This window comes from Bos mutus, chromosome 28, assembly GCF_027580195.1.
Source record: "Bos mutus isolate GX-2022 chromosome 28, NWIPB_WYAK_1.1, whole genome shotgun sequence".
Classification (NCBI taxonomy): Eukaryota; Metazoa; Chordata; class Mammalia; order Artiodactyla; family Bovidae; genus Bos; species Bos mutus.
The window spans coordinates 36,232,866-36,258,384 of NC_091644.1; the positions used below are offsets into that span (position 1 = coordinate 36,232,866).

Genomic DNA, 25,519 nt, shown 5'->3' on the forward strand with positions numbered 1-25,519 from the left:
TGGGAGGTCCCGCCCCTTCGGGCCCGCGATTGGTCTATAGGAGCCCGTAGCGACTCTATTGGCTGACCGATTCAACCACTCACATGAGGCTTTGTCGCCCCCCCCCCCCCCCCGGGATTTCTGGGAGATGTAGTTCAGGATCCCAGGTGACCCTCTGAGGTTTTGCGCGTCTCAGTCCAGCGTCTGAAAGTGTGGCCACCAGTAGTCTCCCCAAATTTAAATCCTGGTACGAAGTTGGCGCTGACTTCAAAATGTATTAATATGATGTCAAGAGGCTGGTACTTGAAGTCTGGAAGAGCAGGTACTAGTCACGCTTTACTGTTAACTGGCTTTGGGCAACATAATCTCAGGCTCCACTCTACACTTGATAAGAAAGGAAATGATAGGGTGGTGATAATTACTATTTTACAAGGTTGTTGTAGGGATTAGTAGTAGGATCGTGTGAACGTGCTGGGAAACTCTGAAGTACATACATGCATGTTAATTGTCACTTTTTGACAATAAACATTTATTAAGCACACACTATGTGTCAGACTTTAGACTACACGCTCGGAATGCAAAGACAGACAAGCTACATCACATCCCCACCTTTCTCTTAAGAGGAAGAACTCACAATCTGACTAAGAATAATAATTTAACAGAAAAAAAAAAAAATCACATGTAGTGTACCAAAGAAACTCAGAACCCCAAGGGTGTTGGGGGAAGATTTCAAAGGAGAAGCTGAGTTCTAAAGAGAAAGTATGTGCCAAGTTAAGGCCATTTTTGTAGAGAGAAACTAATGGGAAGAAACAGCACTTGAGAGAATTTGAAAATAAAGGACAGCTGTGTAAAATGAGATGGTTGGATGATATCATCAACTCAGTAGACATGAGTCTGAGCAAACTCCAGGAGATGGTGAAGGACAGGGGAGCCTGGCGTGCTGCAGTCCATGGGGCCGCAAAGAGTTGGACATGACTTGGCGACTGAACAACAACAACCAGTTTTGTGGAAGACAATTTTTCAATGGCCCAGCTGGCAGGGGATAGTTTCAGGGTGGTTCAAGCTTATTACATTTATTGTACACATTATTTCTAATCTAATGACATTGCTGGTCTGACAGGGGATACTGATCCTTGGTCCAGAGTTTGGGGACCCTTGGCTTAGAGGGTAGGACAAATGATAATCAAGTATATCTTTATAAAGCAAGATTAGTACCCTGGAGAAAGATCTCTGTAAGCTAGTGTCTGTCATCATCCTTGTTTACTGATGAGAAAACCAAAGTAAAGAGAGGTTGGCTGATCAGAGGGCAAGAGTGCAATGCTGTTTACAATTCATTGATCACAACCAGTTGCAGATTTTTTTGTTTCTTCTCCACCCCCACTGCTTTACTTAACTAACCTAGAAGAAAAAGGCAAAAAAAAAAACAACAAAAAACAGAGAGAAGTTAAACTGCCCAAGGTCACATTTCTAAGAGGTGATAAAGCTGGGCTTCAAACCTGGGAAAACTGGTTTCAACATTCCCCCTGTTTATCACTAAGCCCTAATACTTTATTTGAACAGCTGATGAAAGAGCCCCCTTTCCAGAACAATGGACACACCAAATTGCTTGCAATTTCCATTGTTACTCAGATTCCCTGGCCTTAATTTACAGAATAAAGTGAGTTTATAAAATGTCACCTCACTGTTAACATTAAATAAATGTTGTCATTCATGAAACCTGGAATCTTAAATATTCTATATTTTCAATGGGAAATATTCTTACTTGGCGTTTGGGGCCAGATAAAACTTTAATCTTAAGATCAAAGCAGAGCAGCGGCTGTGCTTTGCTGGAGTACCTGTAAAGAGATACCCCACGTCCAAGGTAAGAGAAACCCAAGTAAGACGGTAGGTGTTGCGAGAAGGCATCAGAGAGCAGACACACAGAAACCATAATCACAGAAAACTAGTCAATCTAATTACATGGACCACAGCCTTGTCTAACGCAATGAAACTAAGCCATGCCATGTGGGGCCACCCAAGACAGGCGGGTCATGGTGGAGAGGTCTGACAGAATGTGGTCCACTGGAGAAGGGAATGGCAAACCACTTCACTTTTCTTGCCTTGAGAACCCCATGAACCGTATGAAAAGGCAAAATGATAGGATACTGAAAGAGGAACTCCCCAGGTCAGTAGGTGCCCAATATGCTACTGGATATCAGTGGAGAAATAACTCCAGAAAGAATGAAGGGATGGAGCCAAAGCAAAAACAATACCCAGCTGTGGATATGACTGGTGATAGAAGCAAAGTCTGATGCTGTAAAGAGCAATACTGCATAGGAACCTGGAATGTCAGGTCCATGAATCAAGGCAAATTGGACGTGGTCAAACAAGAGATGGCAAGAGTGAACATCTACATTCTAGGAATCAGTGGACTAAATGGGTTCACTGGAATGGGTGAATTTAACTCAATGACCATTATATGTACTACTGCGGGCAGGAATCCCTCAGAAGAAATGGAGTAGCCATTATGGTCAACAAAAGAGTATGAACTGCAGTACTTGGATGAAATCTCAAAAACAACAGAATGATATCTGTTCATTTCCAAGGCAAACCACACAGTAATCCAAGTCTATGCCCCAACCAGTAACGCTGAAGAAGCTGAAGTTGAACGGTTCTATGAAGACCTACAAGACCTTGTAGAACTAACACCCAAAAAAGATGTCCTTTTCATTATAGGGGACTGGAATTAAAAAGTAGGAAGTCGAGAAACAACTGGAGTAACAGGCAAATTTGGCCTTGGAATACGGAATGAAGCAGGGCAAAGGCTAATAGAGTTTTACCATGAGAACGCACTGGTCATAACAAACACCCTCTTCCAACAACACAAGAGAAGACCCTACACATGGACATCACCAGATGGTCAACATCAAAATCAGATTGATTATATTCTTTGCAGCCAAAGATGGAGAAGCTCTATACAGTCAGCAAAAACAAAACCAGGAGCTGACTGTGACTCAGATCATGAACTCCTTATTGCCAAATTCAGACTGAAATTGAAGAAAGTAGGGAAAACCACTAGACCATTCAGGTACGACCTAAATCAAATCCTGTATAATTATACAGTGGAAGTGAGAAATAGATTTAAGGGCCTAGATCTGATAGAGTGCCTGATGAACTATGGAATGAGGTTCGTGACATTGTACAGGAGACAGGGATCAAGACCATCCCATGGAAAAGAAATGCAAAAAAGCAAAATGGCTGTCTGAGGAGGCCCTACAATAGCTGTGAAAAGAAGAGAAGTGAAAAGCAAAGGAGAAAAGGAAAGATATAAACATCTGAATGCAGAGTTCCAAAGAATAGCAAGAAGAGATAAGAAAGCCTTCCTCAGCGACCACTGCAAAGAAATAGAGGAAAACAACAGAATGGGAAAGACTAGAGATCTCTTCAAGAAAATTAGAGATACCAAGGGAACATTTCATGCAAAGATGGGCACAATAAAGGGCAGAAATGGTATGGACCTAACAGAAGCAGTAGATATTAAGAAGAGGTGGCAAGAATACACAGAAGAACTGTACAAAAAAGATCTTCACAACCGAGATAATCACAATGGTGTGATCACTCACCTAGAGCCACACATCCTAGAATGTGAAGTCAAGTGGGCCTTAGAAAGCATCACTACGAACAAAGCTAGTGGAGATGATGGAAGTCCAGTTGAGCTATTTCAAATCCTGAAAGATGATGCTGTGCAAGTGCTGCACTCAATATGCCAGCAAATTTGGACAACTCAGCAGTGGCCACAGGACTGGAAAAGGTCAGTTTTCATTCCAATCCCAAAGAAGACAATGCCAAAGAATGCTCAAACTACCACACAATTGCACTCAACTCACACGCTAGTACAGTAATACTCAAAATTCTCCAAGCCAGGCTTCAGCAATATTTGAACCGTGAACTTCCAGATGTTCAAGCTGGTTTTAGAAAAGGAAGAGGAACCAGAGATCAAATTGCCAACATCTGCTGCTGCTGCTGCTGCTGCTACTAAGTCGCTTCTGTGTGTCCGACTTGTGTCCGACTCTGTGCGACCCCATAGACGGCAGCCCACCAGGCTCCGCCATCCCTGGGATTCTCCAGGCAAAAACACTGGAGTGGGTTTCCATTTCCTTCTCCAATGCATGAAAGTGAAAAGTGAAAGTGAAGTCAGTTGCTCAGTCGTATCCAACTCTTGGCGACCCCATGGACTGTAGCCCACCAGGCTCCTCCATTCATGGAATTTTCCAGGCAAGAGTACTGGAGTGGGTTGCCATTGCCTTCTCTGGCCAACACCCGCTGGATCATTGAAAAAGCAAGACAGTTCCAGAAACACATCTATTTCTGCTTTATTGACTATGCCAAAGCCTTTGACTGTGTGGATCACAATCAACTGTGGAAAATTCTGAAAGAGATGGGAATACCAGACCACCTCACCTGCCTCTTAAGAAACTTACATGCAGGTCAGGAAGCAACAGTTAGAACTGGACATGGAACAACAGACTGGTTCCAAATAGGAAAAGGAGTATGTCAAGGCTGTATATTGTCACCCTGCTTATTTAACTTCTATGCAGAGTACATCTTGAGAAACACAGGGCTGGAAGAAGCACAAGCTGGAATCAAGATTGCCGCGAGAAATATCTGTAACCTCAGATATGCAGATGACACCACCCTTATGGCAGAAAGTGAAGAGGAACTCAAAAGCCTCTTGATGAAGGTGAAAGTGGAGAGTGAAAAAGTTGGCTTAAAGCTCAACATTCAGAAAACGAAGATCATGGCATCTGGTCCCATCACTTCATGGGAAATAGATGGGGAAACAGTGGAAACAGTGTCAGACTTTGTTTTTTGGGGCTCCAAAATCAGCCATGAAATTAAAAGACACTTACTCCTTGGAAGGAAAGTTATGACCAACCTAGATAGCATATTCAAAAGCAGAGACATTACTTTGCCAACAAAGGTCCGTCTAGTCAAGGCTATGGTTTTTCCTGTGGTCATGTATGGATGTGAGAGTTGGACTGTGAAGAAAGCTGAGCACCGAAGAATTGATGGTTTTGAACTGTGGTGTTGGAGAAGACTCTTGAGAGTCCCTTGGACTGCAAGGAGATCCAACCAGTCCATTCTGAAGGAGATCAGCTCTGGGTGTTCTTTGGAAGGAATGATGCTAAAGCTGAAACTCCAGTACTTTGGCCACCTCATGCGAAGAGTTGACTCATTGGAAAAGACTCTGATTCTGGGAGGGATTGGGGGCAGGAGGAGAAGGGAACAACAGAGGATGAGATGGCTGGATGGCATCACTGACTCGATGGACATGAATTTGAGTGAACTCCAGGAGTTGGTGATGGACAGGGAGGCCTGGCGTACTGCGATTCATGGGGTCACAAAGAGTCAGACATGACTGAGCGACTGAACTGAACTGACTGAACTGAAAACTTTAATGTTTACAGGTTCATGGGGACTTCCCCAGTGGTCCCTTGATTAAAAATACACCTGCTAATGCGGGGGACATGGGTTCGATCCCTGGTTCAGAAAGATCTCACATAACCTCGGAGCAACTAAGCAGGTGCTCCACAACTACTGAAACCCATGTGCTTAGGGCCCGTGTGACGTGACTTGTGAAGCCTGTGTACCTGAAGCCTGTACTCTGCAACTAGAGAAGCCACTGTAATGAAAAGCCCACATACCGGCAACTAGAGAAAGACCTCACCGCCAAAAGACCCCGTGCAGCCAAAGATAAATAAATGAATAAAGGGTTGGGGCTTTCCTGGTGGCTTAGTGGTAAAGAATCCAGCTGCCAATGCAGGAGACCAGGGTTCGATCCCTGCGTTGGGAAGATCCCCTGGAGGAAGGCATGGGAACCCACTCCAGTATTCTTGCCTGGAGAATCCCCATGGACAGAGGAGCCTGGCGGGCTACAGTCCATGAGGTCGCAAAGAGTCAGACATGACTGAGCGACTAACCAGAGCACATATGCAGATGATAGGCAGTAAATAAGTGTATTAAAAATAATAATAATAAAGTCTTATTTTAGGACAGACTTTTTCTGTCTTGGTCTTGTTATATAGCCACAGTAACATTTAATACCTGGCACAAGGTGGCATGTGACTAAATAGTGTTCACAAGGGTAAATTACTGGAGGAATATTGCAGCCACTGTGTTTTGGACATTATCTGATGAACACTGCTAGCACAGCTTCCATAGCAGACTTTTTACTGGCAGAAAGAGGGGTTTTTTTGTTTGTTTGTTTTGTTTTGTCTTAAGCAGGATGTAATTTGAAAGCTATAATCATTCTCTGAAACTGGAAATATGATTCCTTTATTTGCCAATGGTAAGATAAATCTCCCAGGTGGTGCCACTGGTAAAGAACCCACCTGCCAATGCAGGAGACAAAAGAGACAGTGGGGTTTGATCCCTGGGTGGGGAAGATTCCCTGGTGGAGGGCATAGCAACCCACTCCAGTATTCTTGCCTGGAGAATCCCATTTGCAGAGGAGCATGGCGGGCTACAGTCCATAGAGTCACAAAGAGTGGGATGTAACTGGAGCAACTTAGCACTCACACAAGATAATTTCACTAGTGTTAACATTAAATAAAGCAAAATAATCCCTAGGTCAAGCTGACTGCAACTTGATTAAAGTTATTAATCTTGGTAAAGAAACACTCGCCTCTCAGCAACTCTGGGAGGGTGGGACTGAGTACTGGTTAGGAATGGAGGCGTAGACCAAGGAACTCAGGAAGGCTCACCTGGCTGCTGAGACCTTTAACCCTGTTCCTGAGATGAAGGTGCAGCTGGTGTCTGTAATGGAGATTGCGTATCTTCTGCTATAATGACTGGACAACATTAGTTTTCAAAGTCATTCAAGTATTGCCTCAGTCTTTCTAGAAAGCTAGTCTTTCTCTGGTGACAGACAACCATGTTGGTATTCCCCTTTAAAGTGTAAAAGTACTATACCTGGTATGTGATTAAGGATACCCATGTATAAGGATCATGTACTTCTAATAGTATTTGAGGTGGTTTTCACACTTGGCCAGACAGTTGGTATTAAGAACCTTAATATAAACCTTATTAAAACCATCAATTTGGACGTCACAGAAATGAACTGTAGCCTGAAAACATTAAAATTAAATAATGTATTTTTTCTTCAAGTAAATATTTAATCACCAATTATTCAATTTGTCAAAAACCATTAATGTGCAGTGCAAGGTTAGTTCTGCAGTGTGTTCAATCTTGGATTTTTTTAAAAATTAGGAACTAAATGAATTTCAAAGAAACTGAAACCCATGTCACTGTTCAGATTATCAAAATGTATAATTAATATTTACAGCAGAGCTTTAGAAAATTCTATCAAATAAATGCCAGTTAAGTACCCAAAGTGGATAGGCACCATGTCAGATGCTTTGGGGAACATAAAGATGTTCAGAATAGGATTTGCTCCCCAAAGATCCTGCAAGACAAATTATGAGTGAATAAGATAAAGTGGATCATAATAAATGGGATAACAGAAATACAAGGGGAAAGCTAGTAACTAGAAGAAAGAAAGAAGTTCATTCAAAATATGAAAACCCAAGAAATTCATGTAAAGAGATAGATTTGGACTACAATGTAAGAAAAAATAATGGTGCTAGGGGCTGAATGTTTGTGTCCCCTCCAAATTCATATGTTGAAATCCTAATGCTCATTGGTAGTAGGGGCTTTGGGATGTGGCTAGGTCATGAAGGTGGAACCTTCAGAGGGAGTTAGGGACCTTGTAAGAGAGGCCCAGTAAAGCTCCCTTGTCCCCTCTGCTATGTGAGGATATACAGGGAAGTTTGGGTTCTCATCTAACCACGCTAACACCATGATCTTGAACTTCTCAGTCTCCAGAACTATGAGAAATATAAATCTGTTGTTAATACCCTACCTATAGATGCCTGCGGTATTTTGTTAGAGCAGCCCAGATGGAGTAAGACAAGTGGGAAGGAAGGAAAATGATATTACTTTTTAATGCTATTGTAAATGGAACTGTTTCATCGGTTCCTTTTCAGACTGTTAATTGCAAGTGTGTAGAAATACAGCTGATTTTGAGGTGTTGATGTTAAATCTCCTTGCTGAATTCTTTTGGCTCTGACAAATTTTTGTAGGTTTGTTAGAATTTTCTACATATAACATCATATCATCTGTAGAACAGAGATAATTTCACTTTCTTTCTAATCTGGATGGCTTTTCTCTTTTTAAATGTCATCTTTTCTAAGACTCTATTCATTTATTTGGCCATGCCATGTGCCATGTGGGATCTTAGTTCCCCAACCAGGGGTTGAACCCACACCCCCTGCATTGGAAGCAAGGAGTCTGAACCACTGAACCACCAGGAAAGTCCCTCAAATTTTTTATTTCCGATGAATGGGTCATATTTTCTGGTTTATGGTCTGTTTTACATTTTTTTTGTTATTGTTGAGAACTAGACCTTCTGAGTATAATGTAGTAATTCTGGAAGTCTAATTCTCCCACTCTTCAGGGATTGCTAGTTTTTGCTGGTTGAGGGCTAGAGCCACGTGAATTTTCCAAACTAACTTTGCAGCACTTGTATCGTATGTTAGGTAAGATCACTGACTGATCTCTTCCATCATCTCTGCAGTTGTCTTTGGCCTTACAAAGATTTCCTTAAATGTCTGGTTCCCATAAAGTGAAAAATAGATCCCATCTTTGAATCCCCTCCTTGCTGGAAATCCACTTCAGCCCATGTAGGTTGAAACAATGCTTGACTTCTGTGTTGGCTCCTCAGTGATAAAAAGCAGCAATTAGCACTCAAAACACATGACCTCGACTTTTGAAAGATAAGCTCCTTGCTACCCACCTTGACTGTAGCAAGCTACACCAGGAACGCTTGCCCCTGTTCACAGCTGCCTGCCACAGGGTTGCAGGATGGGAGATGGTACCTGGTACAGCCTGAGATTCAGCTGCTTCAGTAGACTCTCTCCAGGCTCTGCAACTGTTCTGCCAGCCCAGCTTTCCAAACTAGTTGCTTCAGACAGCTCCTGCCAATTCAGTTGTTTTTTTGTTGGAGGGACAGCTATTTCAATCTTCTCCATTTTGCCTATGTTGTCTTCCTGTATCTCATGTTAGAGAGAAGTCTGAGTCCAGGTGACTTGTATTTTATTGTCTTTTTTCTGTCTGGTTACATTCTTTTCTTATCTTGAAAATTATCTTTTTTGAATGGCAGAATATGTCGAGGTGTTAGTTTTTCTTTATTGATTTTTGCCCAGTATACTGTGTGTTCTTTTGCTTGAACGCTTAAATCCTTTTTTTCAGTTCAAGAAAATCTTATTTAGTGATATATTTGATTATTGCTTCTGTTCAACCATTCTGTTACTTTAGAATAATTATAATTGTTAGGGTTTAAAAACATTTAACTTAGATATCCATCCTCCACTTCTGATTTTTGCAAAATAATTGCTGTCTTTATAAAACCCATTTCTGATGCAGATTTTAATTTTGTTATTCCTTTGTTAGATTCCTCTCATTCTTTTGTCACCTATCCTCCATTTTTTAAAAAATTGCTGTCTAAACTCTTCACCTCATTCTGATTTCTCCAAATCACTATATGCTCCTCTTCCATGTCTGTATATAGCCTAGCATTAATTTTTATGGTTCCTATATTATTATACTTCATTGAATTTAAGACACTTTGATATGTGCTAGTATTATTGTATTAAATAATCTTTTTGGCCACACCATGCAGCATTCTGGATATTAGTGGCTGTAAAATACAGTGGTTGTAAAATGAGTGAATGAATGTGTCGAATTAGGTACAAAACGTCCTTCTCTCTCTTTATCAAAACTCATATAAAGCTGAGAAATAAAAAGATAAAAGTTAAAATGTTTAGTATATCTAAAATATCATAAATGTAGCTATACAGCTAGGTGAGGAAGCTGTCAAGGTTACTATTACTGTATTGTTTAGGGTAAGGCCAAGCTGTTGTAACAGATATTCTAAATACAGTGGCTTAAAACATACACAAGTTTCTGTTTCCACATGGCAGTTTTGAGGGGAGCAGCCCATATCACTGGGGTGATCTCCCGACAGAAACTCAGATTTCTTCTAAGCTGTAGCTGTGCCAATCCTCGAACTCAGCAACTATGAATGACTCCTGTTCCTTTTCTCCTCAAGACTCCTTATTTAGTCCACTGTATTCAGAAAAAGTTAGAGGAAGTTGTTAGTTTTAACACAGCTTTGCCAATTCCTTTCTTCTTTCAATAAAATGTTTTTGTATTATCATGTGTTTTAATTGTTTTCATCAAAACATTGGAGCCTCAGATTCAGATAATTGAAAAAGTGGAAAATGTCCCCCATGTAGCCTAATTACCCAAGGAAAACTAAATGATTAAGTAAATCAGCCTTACTTTCTGTTGTAAAAAAAAAAAAAAATCTGACTTCATTTTCAATTCAAATAAACTCAAATCTTTATTTTGAGGAATCATTTAAAAACCACTGAGAAATAAATATTGAACAGAATCTTATGAAGGCAGTTAAGTCAAGATTAAAATGCTATTGTGCTAATAGAATTAAAATTTGTATTACGTAAATCTTTCTCATTTGTGCAGTATAATATGTAGCTACACTTTTTAAAGTTTTTCATGAAACAAGGGTGGGGATGCTAGAAGGAGGGCTTATGTGTACTGAAGTTGTGTTTGGGAATAGTTATATAAAAATCATGTATAAATTCAGGAAATAATTCCATTGTCTTAAACATTCTGATCAAAGTTTTTCAAAGTATTTAATTAAAGAGTAAAATATAAACTGTCAAAAATTAATTGGCCTGGTATCTAGCATAAATTATACATTTTAGCTAACATGAAATAGTACATACTGAATATTTTATAAGATGAAGTAAGTCAAAGATTGTAATGGGAATATTTTATATGCTTGGATAAATATGTTTTAAGTGTTTTCTCATATAATACACATCAAATCTAAAAGAAATCATGTAAACAATTACCACAACTTTTATCTAGTGAAACTTGACAATTGTGGTTGTCTCAGAAAGCATTCTTGTTACCAGTCTGTGCTGCCTTGGTTATTCACAAGTGTTTTTCTAATTGGCTAACTCATTCTAAGGGCTTCCCTGGTGGCTCAGTGGTAAAGAGTCTGGGTTCAATCCCTGGGTTGGGAAGATCCCCTGGAGAAGGAAATGGCTACCCACTCCAGTATGCCTGCCTGAAAAATTCCATGGACAGAGGAGTCTGGTGGGTTATAGTCCATGGGGTCACAAGAGTTGGACACAATTTAGCAACTAAAGTTAAATCATTCTAAGGATTATTTTTTAATGATTTATGGGTTCTGTTAATTTCTACTGTAAAGTGATTCAGTTATACATGTATATACATTCTTCCTCATACTCTTTTCCATTATGATTTATCACAGGATATTGAATACTGTGCTGTACAGTAGACCTTGCTGTTTATCCATATATATAATAGCTTGAATCTCCTAATCCCAAACTCCCAGTCCTTCCCTCCTCCACAGCAAGCACAAATCTGTTCTGTGAGTCTATTTGTTTCATAGGCGAGTTCTTTGTGTCGTATTTTAGATTCCACATATAAATGATGGCATATGGTATTTGTTTTTCTCTTACTTCATTTAGGATGATAATCTCCAGGTTCATCCGTGTTGCCTCTAGTGGCATTATTTCATTCTTTTTTATGGCTGAGTAGCATTCTATTGGGAGAAGGAAATGGCAACCCACTTCAGTGTTCTTGCCTGGAGAATCCCAGGGACGGGGGAGCCTGGTGGGCTGCCATCTCTGGGGTTGCACAGAGTCGGACATGACTGAAGTGACTTAGCAGCAGCAGCATTCTATTGTGTATATAGACTAATCTTTATTCATTTGTCGATAGACATTTAGGTTATTTCCATGCCTTAGTGTTGTGAACAGTGCTACAGTGAACACTGGGGTGCATGTGTCTTTTCCAATTTGTTTTTTCTGGATATATGCTGAGGAGTGGGATGGCAGGATCTTATGGCCACTCTTTTTTTTTTTTTGAGGAACCTCTATACTGTTTTCCATAGTGGCTGTACCAATTGACATTCCCACTAACAGTGTAAGAGAGTTCCCTTTTCTCCACACTCTCTCCAGTATTTGTTATCTGTAGGCTTTTAAATGATGGCCTTTCTGACCAGTGTAACATGGTATCTCATTGTAGTTTTGATTTGCACTTCTTAATAATTAATGAAGTTGAATATTTTTTCATGTTGGCCATCTGTATGTCTTCACTGAAGTGTCTGCTTAGGTCTTCTGCCCATTTTTCGGTTGGATTGTTTCTTTGTTCTAAGTATTATTATTGAAAGTAGTTGAAAAGAATTCCCAATGTTTAAATACATGACCAAAAAAAGCCATTTATTTCTTACTGATACTCCAATTTGCCATCACTTCTGCCCATTTGTTTTATCAACACGGAAGTTTGCAGTGCTTTGGAGATTACTTCGAAAAGACTTTAAGGTACTGGGGAATCCTTGGTTAGGGATTCCCATTGATGGATCACAACCGCCTTCAGCTCCCAGCTTTAAAAGAATGATGATTTGTCAGCTGCTTGCTGACTCAGATGGTATAGAATCTGACTACAATGCAGGAGACCTGGGTTCCATCCGCAGGTTTGGAAGATCTCCTGGAGAAGAGAATGGCTACCCACCCCAATATTCTTGCCTGGAGAATTCCATGGACAGAGGATCCTAACGGGCTACAGTCCGTGGGATCACGAAGAGTCAGACACGACTGAATGACTAACACACTAAGTACTGAGTTATTAATTAATGAATCCAAAAGGGGAAAAAAAAACTTGTCTCCTTCTCTGCCGATTCCATCTGAAATATGAGAACGTCGCACATAGGGCAGTTAAAGCACTACATAGGCTCCTGGGTATTTGAGAAAGTTCACGGACACAGTTGAATGCACTCAGTGCCTTCTTGTCAAATAACCCAAGGCGACTGTGGGTGAGTCTTTGTCAGCTTGGTAATAATTAACTACTTCTTAAAATACAAAGACAGGGAGGAATAAACTAGGAGATTAGGACTGACATACACACACTATTATATATAAAGCAGGTAACTAGTAATAGCCTACTATACAGCATAAAGAATTCTACTCAGTACTCTGCAATGACCTCTATAGGAAAAGAATCTTAAAAAGAGTGAATATATGTGTATGTATAACTGATTCACCTTGTTGTACACCTGAAATTAATACAACATTGTCAATCAACTATACTCCAATTAAAATTAATTTTAAAAAGAAATACAAGTTTCTGACTTTATATCATTTTGATTTGCTTCTTTTCACTTAAAGGCTGTAGAGAGCTCATCTCCAGCTTGTTTCATGAATATGTGTGAATCAGGTACGCAGCAAGAAAGAATATGAAGACAAGTGTACCCATCTGAAATTCAGCCATTGCCAATATTTGTATATCACCAACCAGATGGTACAGGGGTTGGCCTGACCATTCATGTGGTCCAACCATTAACCTTTCCAGTAAGAGCTTCTCTATCTGTTTTACACTTCCTGATTACTAATGACCCTTTCCATTACCTCTAATCCAGTGGTTTTCAATTGAGGGTTAGTAGAATCATCCATGGAGCTTTCAAAAAATGCAGATGTCTGTTGGGGGCCAGAGTGAGGCACTCGGCCCGTGGCAAAGGTCATGAGGAAGGAGGCTCAACATACGCAAAGGCGGGATCGAGCCTCAGGAGTCCCCCTGGAAATCCTCGAGCATCTACCCCCATAACTAGAGCCTGCCTGCTTTACTACTTTGTGCTCCCACCTACACCTCTGACTTTACGGGGGGCTGTCCCCCACCACCTCTTTCGGAGAAGGAGTTAACTTAGAGCTCCAGTTAATAAAAACTCCTGGGTGTGACAAGAGTGTTTTAACCTACAAACTCCTCTGAAGGTTCTCTAGCCTGCCTGACAGGCTTGTCTGGCCACATGTGATTGCTCACAGCCTCTCAACTGTGAGAGGCACGAGATGCTTTAAACCTTCTAAAAACAGGTTCCTTAGAAAAGTTAGAAAACTATGAGTATAATGGGCTGATTAGAAATTGTATTGGTGAAGGGTTTTTCATTTGTTGAGCCAATGTTTGTTGCTAAGTCTCCACATCCCCTGCCCTTACACACATTAATGAATATATAGAAGAAATAAGTATTAACCTTTGATATTAATCACATTAGACCTTAGGCTAAGTAAATTCTTTCCTTAACTAAAACCCACTACACCCTCACCCTATAGGAATGTAACTTTATTTGGGTGGCGTCTGTTTTAAGAATAATCACCCCTGGAGAAATAAGTGTCCTGGTTGACTGACCACTGTCACAAGGAGAGGGTCATAAATTGTCAGCAGGTCCCCCTGGCCAGAAGATGATGTAACACCCCTAAGACCTCTGTATACATTTGTATGAAGCACCTGACTTTGATAAAAGTCAGGACTGCTGACCCCACGTGACTTTGGCATAACATCTCAGTGTATAAAAGTAGCCCATGGAAAATAAAGAATTGGGATCAGTTTCTCGAAATACTGGTCTCCCCATGTCGCTCTCTGTCTCACTCTGGCTGAATCTCCATCTGGAGCACGGAACCCGCCATGGTTACTAATTATGCCTGGGCTTCTAAGATCCAACCGGGGAGGCCTCAGTGTCTCCTCTCCTTCGGGAGAACAGAAGGACGCCTGCGACCTACGTAAGTGGTGCAAAGTTCTTGTCTTGAAGTTTTATTGGTCTCCCACGTAAACCAAGCTACTCAGCCTCTTTTCTCCACTGAATTTTCCTACTGAGCTATCCTCATTCTATTACTCTTTACATCTCTAATTAACATCTAATTGAAGCTATTGTATCCTGATCCTCACCGACGCTGTCCCCGCTTCGAATACCCTGGATCAGCCGGGGCTGAACCCCGGCAGATGTCCAGGTCTTAACCCAGACCTTCACAACTAGAAGCTCTGGGGTTAGGGCTCGGGGTGCCATACACTTTCAAAATACCTACTGGGGATTCTGAAATGATATCTGGGGTAAAAATTTCTTCCTAATCCATTTCGTTCCCTAGTCCATTCATCACTCACCTCTAACTGGGCCAATCTTAATTCCTCATCTCAAATTTACCCTCTACCCAACAAGCCAGTCTCTAATTCTTTAAACAAGGCAAATGCTAAACCAAATGAGAGTTTTAAGTGATGATGGAAATTTTAAGTGAGGAAAGTTTGTGGTTAACCAAAGAAACTGGTTATTAGTTGAAATAATAATAATAATAAAACAGGGATTCCTTTTCTTTTACAAATTAAGTTTAATCAATAATTCAGCTTCAGAAATAAAAATAACTTCTAAAATGAGAGTACAAACATGTTTATTAAGTGTTTCAGAGTTTATTTCCCTTTTTCATTTGTTAGCAGATAGTGTTGATCCATTCTCTTGCTTGAATGTTGTAAAGAAACTAAAATTTTAGGAAGATGAACCACCTACACCAATTGTAAAACACCACAAATTCCCACTAGTAGCCTCAAAGGCAGAATATCTTCCTGTTTTTCTCCCTATACAGCTAGAATATAGCACCTGCATGAAGTAGAATAAGGAGTCACAGTTCACCTAAACACCACCCCAAAAGTGTCTGGCACTGAACTCAAGGACTCAGATTTCAGAAATCTGTAAACTATCAGCTACTTAATAAAATGAAGCAAATTAAATGAAACTTACAAAGGTTGAAGGTTCTAAATGGGCCAATTGTGTAAAAATATTAAGTTACGGGACAGTCATGAATGGAAAATATCCCATTTCCAGCTACTGGTGGAAATCTAGAAAAATCTGAAGAAAAAGACTATAGGTTAACAGGCACATGACTGTTTTTCTAGTAACACTTCAATTGCTATTTACAACTGTTTTTGTTTGTTTGTAATTCATCTGATCATTAAGGATTCAGATATAAAAAGAATTCCTGCTTTATTCTTTACAAGCTGTCAACAAGATGGAAAAACAGGGGAGGTACAGCAAACAGCAGCATGAGCAGAAAAATGAATGAAAGCTGACAGATATGGGTGGCAGGAGCCATCGGTGTCCTCTGCAAGGGGCTTCCACATAGACATGGAAGGAGGTGTGGCAATGCCCCATCCAATCACAGTGGGGACACTCACTGAGAGTGGGCAGAAACATCAAGAATTCCTGCTACACAAAATGAATCCACCTGAAGTATGTAAAGGTTCTGCAGTTAAAGAACTTACCTCTACTGTTGGTGAGAATTAGTCCTTTCCTACCAACTCCTCCCTCTAACACCTTCTCTTTATCAGATAGTAAAATTAAAAGGCAAAAAAAGGAGAAATTCTGCCTGGAGAGCTATAAAAATAGCAGCTTTTGACTTGTCCCCCATCATAACTATTGCTATTGACACCTGTTTGTTTAAAAACAGAGCACTTATATATGGTCATCTCGTGAGACTCTAACATACTAACAAGCTCTAAAAAAAGCACAGAAACCTGGAATCAATAAATAATCCCCCCCAAACACATTTTACCTAGTGATTCCATCTTCCTCCCTGGCAATGAAACATTTCCATGGTGAGGTTCCTGCTTTGCAGTATGAGTAAGGCATTGCAATCCACTAACTGGACCACGTAGTCCTAAATAAAGAAGAGCTGACTATGATTTCTACCTAAAATGTTTTAAGTGCTAAAAGTCTTTTGGGGTGTCTGTTTCTATTCTCTGGAAGTTCACAATATTCAATTCAGCTAACGAGATGACAGTTACCATTTATCTTAAATATAATCTTTGGATAAGCCAGAAAGTAAAACACCAGTATCCCAAATATATTCCCCAAGAGATAACCATATAAACATATTATATATATGAAGAATTTTTTTTTAATGTCAAACATTTACTATTATTTTTCTGGTCTTGAATCTTGGGTATTTCAGAATTTTCCCATTTTGTATGTTCCTTCTATCCTTAGGTCTTCCTAATTTCACACTACTCAAGGATTGGCTTTGTTTTATAACCCCTGATATTTCATTGCACTTAGCTAAAAACTCAGAAGTAAAGAAACCTACTTATAAAGTACGCTATGTCATCTACTAGAAAAACTTAACTTCAGCCATCTTACACTGCTGGCAATAACTGAGTTGCGAAAAAAGTGTTCTCCCTCTACAACGTAATAAAGCTTGTCAAAGTTTCCAAGAAACAAACTGTGACTTCAGCTTTTATTGCGTTCTAATCAGCGACTACAAAACCCCAGCCTCACAGATCGCTCTCCCCGTAGAGTGCGGAGGAGAATGCGGTGTAATCCAGGGCTCCGGGCACGCTGCCTGGGCCTGAGTAGGCAGGCATCCTCTTGATGCAGTACTGGGCCTGGTCTGGGGGCAGCTCCCGACGCAACTCCTCCGCCAAGATGTATGGCTGGAAAACAGTACACACATGTTTTAAAAATCAATGGCAAGACACACTGGAACTTAAATGGTTTAAATACTGACATACTTCTTGCATTTGTTTAATTGTTAAAAAAAGGATTAACTGAATCAGTCTGCTATACACCTGAAATTAACACAACATTGTTAATCAACTATATTCCAAAATAAGATAAAGATAAAAAAATAAAAGACTAAAGGTAGGGAGTCTAACAGGCACAGTACCAGACAGCCAACCAAAGGCTGAGTTTTACTTGTAATTTGTCTTCTGGCCAGTGGGAAATTTAAAATGCTTCACAGAGACAAAGGGAGCAGTACCATCAACACTTCTCAAATTGAGCCATAATATTAGTGAAAAATACTATGATGTAAATTTCATACAGAAAGATAAAGCGGAGGTTGGTTTATACCATACACTAATGAAAATATAGGAATATTTAATTTAAAATGATCAATGTGGTTTTTAAAAAATACATGTGATATGTGCTTGCTTTCCTACACAATTTATTAAAAAACTAGAGGCATGTTGCCACTGGTGAAAAACTCCTTCTAAAGCAAAACTAAACTGACATTGAACAATGGAGTCTTTTGTTTTTAATGTCAAATGTCCAAGAGAAAATAGGATAATTCTCATAAAATAGACTGATAGGTCAAGATAAATAAAGAGCAAATATATTGTAATATATAGTAGGGCTTTGGGTGTGTTAGATAAGCCTTGGTTTATTATCTCCTAAACCAGTTGGACCTTCTCCCCTCAACCCCTATCCACATGATAAAGGATTCATTTTAAAACAAACATAATTATTTTAAAGATAGTTTATGTTGTCAGATAAGATTTTTTTTAAGGTAATAAACATGGCCAAGCCGATGTGTTTTAGAATCCTAACTTCCTTTCCCTTTCAGCTAGAACACAAGACAAAGGGATCATATCCCAAACTGAACTTATACATATTGAAAAGTTTTAATATTGTTTTGGGAGATTTGAAAATTCTAAACTTGCAATTAAACTCCTACTTAATTTCTAGGTTACATGTAATGAAAAACTTGCCAATTTTTACAAAGAATGGATGGCTCTATTCAACTTTGCTCCAAGGGCTGGGCACAGTCAGTGTCATTGATCCTTGGGAGAAGGTTCTCAGTTTTCTAACATCTGAATTGCACTGTTTCATCTTTCAGAAATCTTATCTACCAATCCAGAATGTAAAGTAGGGTTGAACCAGAAAAACACACACAAAAAAACTGCAAAATTCATACTGCTGGTTCCTTCTATGAAACTCCCATAAGGACCAGGTACAAATGCCAAGACAGAATGTCTGTGTTTAGCCTCTTCCGAGTACACCAGCGTTACGTTTAAGTGCTTTCTGAATTCAGTGCGGATGTGGTATAAAAGGCAGCAGTATCAAAATCATTATTATTTGCAACATTGCTTCCATTCTTATTGGAATAAAGCAGCAGACTGTCAGAAAGGCAGAAGAAAATGTGTCGATGCAGACCTTGTCAGAAGCCAGGATCCGGAAGGACGCGATGACCTGCTCGGCCGTGTCGGTATCAGCCGTTTCTCTGGTCATGAAGTCGATGAAAGACTGGAAGGTGACAGTGCCCTGCCCGTTGGGATCCACCAGGGTCATGATGCGGGCAAACTCAGCTTCACCCTGAGGCAAGGTTGCAAGGAAACATTGACTTCAACAGTCCACAACTCCTAACTGTGCTGCTTTCCCGCTTTTACCTGTTGGCATGCAAGTTCCTTTTTGCTTGAAAACTTAAATACTCCCTGCACTTCCCTTCCACGTTTGGAACAGATTCCCCTTATGGGTGACTTAAGTTTACTGTTATTAACAGATTTTGAAATGTAGCTACAGCATCAACCCGGAAGCTCCTGATGTCCGAATTCCTTTCTCTCTCTGATCCATGTCGCCTTGGGTTGTTGTTGTTTAGTTGCTAAGTCATGTCTGACTCTCTCTGTCACCCCATGGACTGTAGCCCACCAGGCTCCTCTGTCTATAGGATTCTCCAGGCAAGAATATTGAGCGGGTTGCCATATTCTTATCCAGGAGATCTTCCTGACCAAGGGATCAAACCCACGTTTCCCATCTCCTCCACTGGCAGGCAGATTCTTTACTGCTGAGCCACCAGGGAAGCCCTGTTGCCTTGGGACTTAACATAATTATGGAAGAAGAATTCAGAGACTTAGGCCTTTTCTCAGGCTATAATTGAGAAGAATAATACTGCCAAAGAGAAGGCAGGTTAGAGGCGGGCTCTCACAGTGGTTATTTGAAAGGGGAGATGCATCAAAGTAATTCATGTTTAAACAACATTACATATTAAGTCATTATTGACTGGGGGATTTTCGCAGAAATGAAAGCCTGTAGGACAGTGATTTTTGCTTTGACTGGCCAAAAATTAATACGTTACTTCACTAACACTTTGTGGGTTATTACATTCAATAATTACACCTGACACCTATATAGTCTCTTCCAGCACAATGAGTTTCATTTTCACTTTCCGTATCAGAATCAATCACTAAGATATTTTGTCTTTTTGTTGGTCTAATTTTCACATTGGCTGAATCAGAACTATATTTGGAAGAACTATCATATTACGAGATACTAAAGTATACATGTCACTCGGACAATCAGAGAAAGAATTTGCATAAAATTCATTGAAAAATTCTTCACTCAAAATTTCGCTATGCATCATTTTTAAAAATTTTATGGTAATAAGCTTGTGTTTATAATATACACAAGTTGGGACAAGAAGCTAATGGGGCAAAATGTGAATGATAACAACAATCGTTAAGTTTTGCATAATGAACCCTTGACCAATTTTAAGTTCTAACAGCTTCGCATGATGACGTAAATTATATCACTCTCACATTTCCAGTCAATAATGTTCAGGTAACAAAAGACATATTAATATGTCTTTGGTCAGTAATGTGTTAACAGGTAACACAGAAGTAAGGTTAATACAGGTACTCACAACCCACAGGGAAATGTAAGATTTCTTAGCTGATTTTAAATTTTTTTAAATAATTAATTAATTTTTTGGCTGTGCTAGGTCTTCATTGCTGCGTGGGCTTTTCTCTAGTTGCAGAGTGGGGGCTACTCTCTCGTTGCACAAAAGCCTCTCATTGTGGTGGCTTCTCTTGTTATGGAGCACAGCCTCTAGGACGCACAGGCTTCAGTGGCTGTGGTGCGTGGGCTCAGCAGTAGTAATTCGAGTTTAGTTGCTCCAAGGCACATGGGATCTTCTCTGATCAAGGATCGACCCTGTGTCTCTGGCATTGGCAGGTCGATTCTTTACCACTGAGCTACCAGGAAAGCCCACTAAAAACTTTTTACCTTCTAAAATACTAGAGGAAAAAACACTTTGAAAATCAGGAGGAAATGCCACTGAAGTGTCTACTTTCAATGGGCAAATTGTAGGGTATGTAAATTATCTCTCAAATAATGCTGTTTAAAAACCATCAGGAAAGTTTTATGTTATCTTCCTTCACAAGGGAAAAACCAGCTGACCAATGACTGAATGAAAATATATGTTCTGACTCCAGGAAGTCATTTTCATACGGTACCAGGCATGTTACCTAGTAACCTTGGTAAATGAAACAATCTCAAGTGGGCTGCCACAGTTTAAGGCAGTTGTCTTCTAAAATACAAACCTAAATAAGCTCAGTAAAATATCATAGTAAAATTTCAACTTCTGTCTTACCAGGTCATAACCCATGGAGATCAGGCAGGCTCTGAAATCCTCATGATCCATTAGACCATTCTTCCTCTTTCAACAAAAAGAAAGAAGAAAGAAATTGAGTGTTAGACGCAAAATAAACAACTCGACTTGACCAGGGAACAAAATCCAGCAAGAGAAGGGACACTTTGACATCTGCCAAAGAATTTTTAAAGGTCTGATTTACAGAAAGGACAGGCCCAACACAGGGACATTACATTACAAAATAATTTCTTAAAAAGGAAAAAGTAGGGAAGGAAGGTAAACAGCAGTCAGAAATGGAGACCACACCTTAGAAAGCAGGAGGAATACCCAGTGCTACTGAAAATGACCATGTCAGAAGCTGCCCACTGCCACCCACTGATGACCGAACACAATGTAAGTGTTGTGAGAACGCCTCACACTCTTGAGGCCCCAGGCAGACCTCGCTTGTAAAAGTCCCCCAAAGATGACAGCAGGGCTAGGATTCATGCTGCAGTCACGCTACAGCCACTCTCAGGCCCAAGTCCCTCCAAGACGTAGAATCCTTAACTTAAACTTCTATTAATTCTTTTACTGGGCGGCGGGAAGGGAAAGCTAGTATGGAAGGAGTTCTTTTTTTTTTTTTTTTTTAATTTTCACTCCTTCTTAGTTTTATTTTTTTTTTAACTTTACAATATTGTATTGGTTTTGCCATATATCAACATGAATCCGCCACAGGTATACACGTGTTTGAAAGGAGTTCTTGTTAGATGAATGAAAATTATTCACTGAAACTGGGAAGCTGGGTTTTTTGTTTTTTAATTAATTTTTATTGGACTATAGTTGCTTTACTTAAACTTTTAAACTTGGCAGGTTCTGCATTGTCCTCCTTTGCACCTTTGTTGCAAGAGACAGTCTCGTTACCCTGGATTCAAATAGATGTGGATTTTCCCTCTCTGAAGTGGCCCAAACAAGCGGAGCTGTCCTCCTAAAAGCCCAGGTGATATATGCAGGAACAATTATTTCCCTCCATGGAAGGAAAAAGACCCGACCTGAAGGAAGTCAGGTCAGTGTTATAGCATCAACAGTACAGCTGTGCTGAAGCCAAAATAACTTTAGTATCCATGTCTGTATATAATACTTTATTTATGCCTCAGGTCCCTGATCAGAAGTCTACTTTCTGAACTCATTAATAGGCCTGAATATGGCTGGTCTAGTCCACAGGCATTTTGAGAACCATTTAACTAATATCTGTAAATCATACACAGGGTCCTGAGCAAAAGAATGAAATATACTTTGTTAGGGATCTTTTAACAAATGGAATGTGGCCTTAAGAGTCACTATTAACTAAATGATAAGCAAACTGGGCATTTTCTTGTGAAGAACTGGTTTTACCCAATTATATTCAAATCAAAATATTAGATAATATTTTAAGGGTAGCACTAAACTTTTTATATGGTCATCATTTTGTTGATACATTTTCCTCATAACATTTCATGAGCTGATTTTGTTCGTTAAAAAAGAAAATTAAGTTTTATGGCAAAAGAGTAGGCTAATTTTCATCAGGTGCTTTACCTAAATAGTTAATTAGGAAAAGTACATTAGAGCTTTGTATTTAAGTGCTTAGAAAATGACCTAAATCCTTCAACTATATTCTGTTAAGGATGTACTTTCACTTAGAATAAATCTTGCTTTGCTCCCAACTACAAAGGCATTTGTTAAGTGATCTGTATAAAAGGGCCCACAAACCTAGACCTTGTCTGATGTCACCTTGAGCAACATCAGAACTTAGCACACTTCATTTCAGTGGCTCTTTTCCTCTGGCCTTAATCATCCTGTTTCCCAATAAATTTTAAGGACATGACGACTTAAAAATAACAGCATGAGTGCTATTTCAAATATGTCTTTTGATGTCCCCAGCATTGCCTTTCATTAAGTAGGAGTGAGGTACCCTGTCGAAGTGGTTGAAGGAGGCTCTGAACTCATTCATCTGCTCCTGGGTGATGCCCTTCGCATCTCTCGTCAGGATCTGGGTCTCCACTTCGTTGATGGTTCTGGCGATAGTCGTCAACAGCAGCTCCCAGCCCACACGAATGTGCTACCAAGGGAAAAACAGCAAATGATCAGCTCCAGGTTCTCCCAGCAGGTCAATCTCGCCTGCTCACTTTCATAACAGGAGAGTCAACCCAAAGGGAGACAAGTAGGACTTCTCGATACATTTTTTTAATTCTACTTTTGCACTTTCTTTCAAGATTCTATAGTGGGAAATACTCAGAAGTGAGGAGCAGGGTTCTAACAGTGACAACTAGCACCTTGTAGAATACAATGTACAGTGTACAGTCTTTCTGTCACTAGGAACACCTTTCTATTCACCAGGTAGCAGGATGAGCCCTGGATTACACCCACTGGCTCCCAGAAGGATCAAACTGGGCCAAACTGGTAGAAATGGAACAGTCCCATTCCTGGGAGTTTCTCCAAAGCAGTGCAGCGAATTCACTGTTGTGATAACAATGATGACAAAGGATGATGTTGATAAATAACAACTATATAGCACTTGATCTGAGCTGCTCAGGTGGCGCTAGTGGTAAAGAATCCACCTGCCAATGTAGGAGATGCAAGAGACATGGGTTCAGTCTCTGGGTCAGGAAGATCCCTTGGAGAAGGAAATGGCAACCCACTCCAGTATTCTTGACTTGGAAATCCCATGGACAGAGGAGCATGGCAGGCTATGGTCCATGGGGTTGCAAAGAGTTGGACATGACTGAGCGACTGATCACCCACACACAGTGCTTGATCTACTTCACAAAACGATTTCACATGCAGTGACAGTAAAGGCTCAATGACCCCTCACGTTCATACTTGTAGAACAAAACAGGGACAGATAGAGACAAATGTGGGCGGAAAACACCCTGACCAGATGAAATGGTCACAGGCAGACACCAGGGTGCCGCAGGCCTGTGTGGCAGCTGTACCTCCATAGTATAATTAGTGTGCTTGTTGTCAAAGACCAGGGCCTCCTGGATGAGCTGATGGTCGCCTTCCAGCTTGTCGATGTTGTTCTTATAGTTAATGATGTTGTGCTCATACTGCTTCAGTTGGTTCATCTGGTCCTCCAGGGCTCCTGTGATCTGGATGGAGCTCCGGGCAATCTCCTGGTGGAGGCAAGAGCAGGGGAGGAGGACAAGGTGAGCCAGCCTCTCGAATGACTCTGTGGGCGACATCCTTCCTGGTTCTGCTTCTGATGCCAGCTACACCAGCATTTTAGGTGGCAGCCAAAGTCCCTTATTTTTCAGATGAAGTAGGAAATAGGGCAGTACCACAGCATGAAGGAAGACCTAGTTCTAACCTATCTAGAGAATAGGAAAAGAAAAAAAATCAACCAAGATCCATGAAGAAAGGAGGCCTTTCAGCCTCTTCCAATGAAGACAGATGCCTGAAGCTGCCTATTTTCAAGGAGACTGGGGATGGTCTGCAGGAATGTGGCTGCCAGAGAGATTTCAGACCACTGGATGCTTCATCAGCAGTCAAAAGAATTTCCTAGATTTTTAGATGTTCTCCTCTTTAAGAAAGAAGCTAACAGTTTATCACCATAAGGGGGACTCAGAGAAAAAAAAAAACAGTAGGTCAATAAATGTCTTTTGGCTGTTCTTGGTAATAAAATGAACCCAGAAATCAGTGTCATTCAAAGATTACTTTTCCTTAAAGGTTCTGAAAATGCCAAGTATTTGTGACTCTTCACACATCCTCCTTAGGGATGGATGGTTTAAAATCTAGGTCCTGCAGAGGCTAAAAACTGAGGAGGAGACCATCACCATTTTTAATGACAAGATGAATGGATGACAGCGAGAACAGCCTCCCAGCCTTCGGTGCGTGTGCACCCAGCACCCTGCCCTCACCCCAACCCCCCTAAACTGATGCACAGGCTGCAACAGCCCAGGGGCCACCCAGGGTAAGACCCAGGTGACTTGGACAGGGCTCTCATGGCACTGAGTGGACACCAGTGGTTGTGTCAGCTTGGGGACCGATTTGGAGGCCGTGACATGCTTTCTCTGAAGCACCAACCCACCTCCATCTTGTTCTGGATCCAGGGCCCGATGGCATTGGCCTGTGCAGCGAACTGGCGCCGCAGACGCTCGTTGGCATGCTGGCGGGCCAGCTCCTCCTGCAGTGACTGGTCCCGGATGGGCACGAGCTGCTTCACCTGCCAGGATTCAAGGACAACAGGGGTTAGAGGCCAGTGGTGGTCCAGGAGAAGTAACCAAGATAGGTGGTGGTGGGTGGAGGGCAGGGGTGGGAGCAGAGTGGGAGGGGAGGGAGGGAGAAGAAGGGGGAGGGGGAGGAAGGGGAGTGTGCTCCCTACTTTAGGGACTAAGGGGGAGCTCAGTCTAGCCTTGATTGCCACCCAGTGCCACCAGTGCCTGCTGAAAGGCTAAGTCTGCATGAGGGACGCTGAC

General features: G+C 40.8%; 1 protein-coding gene across 2 annotated transcripts in view; it reads right to left on the reverse strand.

Moving 5' to 3' along the window:
• Positions 1-17,166: 17,166 nt before the first annotated feature.
• The window catches only part of ACTN2 (actinin alpha 2), a 77,132-nt gene continuing 68,779 nt past the window's right edge, over positions 17,167-25,519 (reverse strand). For both annotated transcript variants that reach the window (XM_070364439.1, XM_070364440.1), the window contains 6 exons: positions 25,132-25,266; positions 24,038-24,217; positions 23,017-23,163; positions 21,090-21,155; positions 18,878-19,036; positions 17,167-17,376 (listed from right to left, as the gene is read on the reverse strand). In XM_070364439.1, the coding sequence (XP_070220540.1) occupies positions 17,218-17,376; positions 18,878-19,036; positions 21,090-21,155; positions 23,017-23,163; positions 24,038-24,217; positions 25,132-25,266 (846 nt within the window). In that variant the 3' untranslated portion in view covers positions 17,167-17,217. The remainder of the gene's footprint in view (positions 17,377-18,877; positions 19,037-21,089; positions 21,156-23,016; positions 23,164-24,037; positions 24,218-25,131; positions 25,267-25,519) is intronic.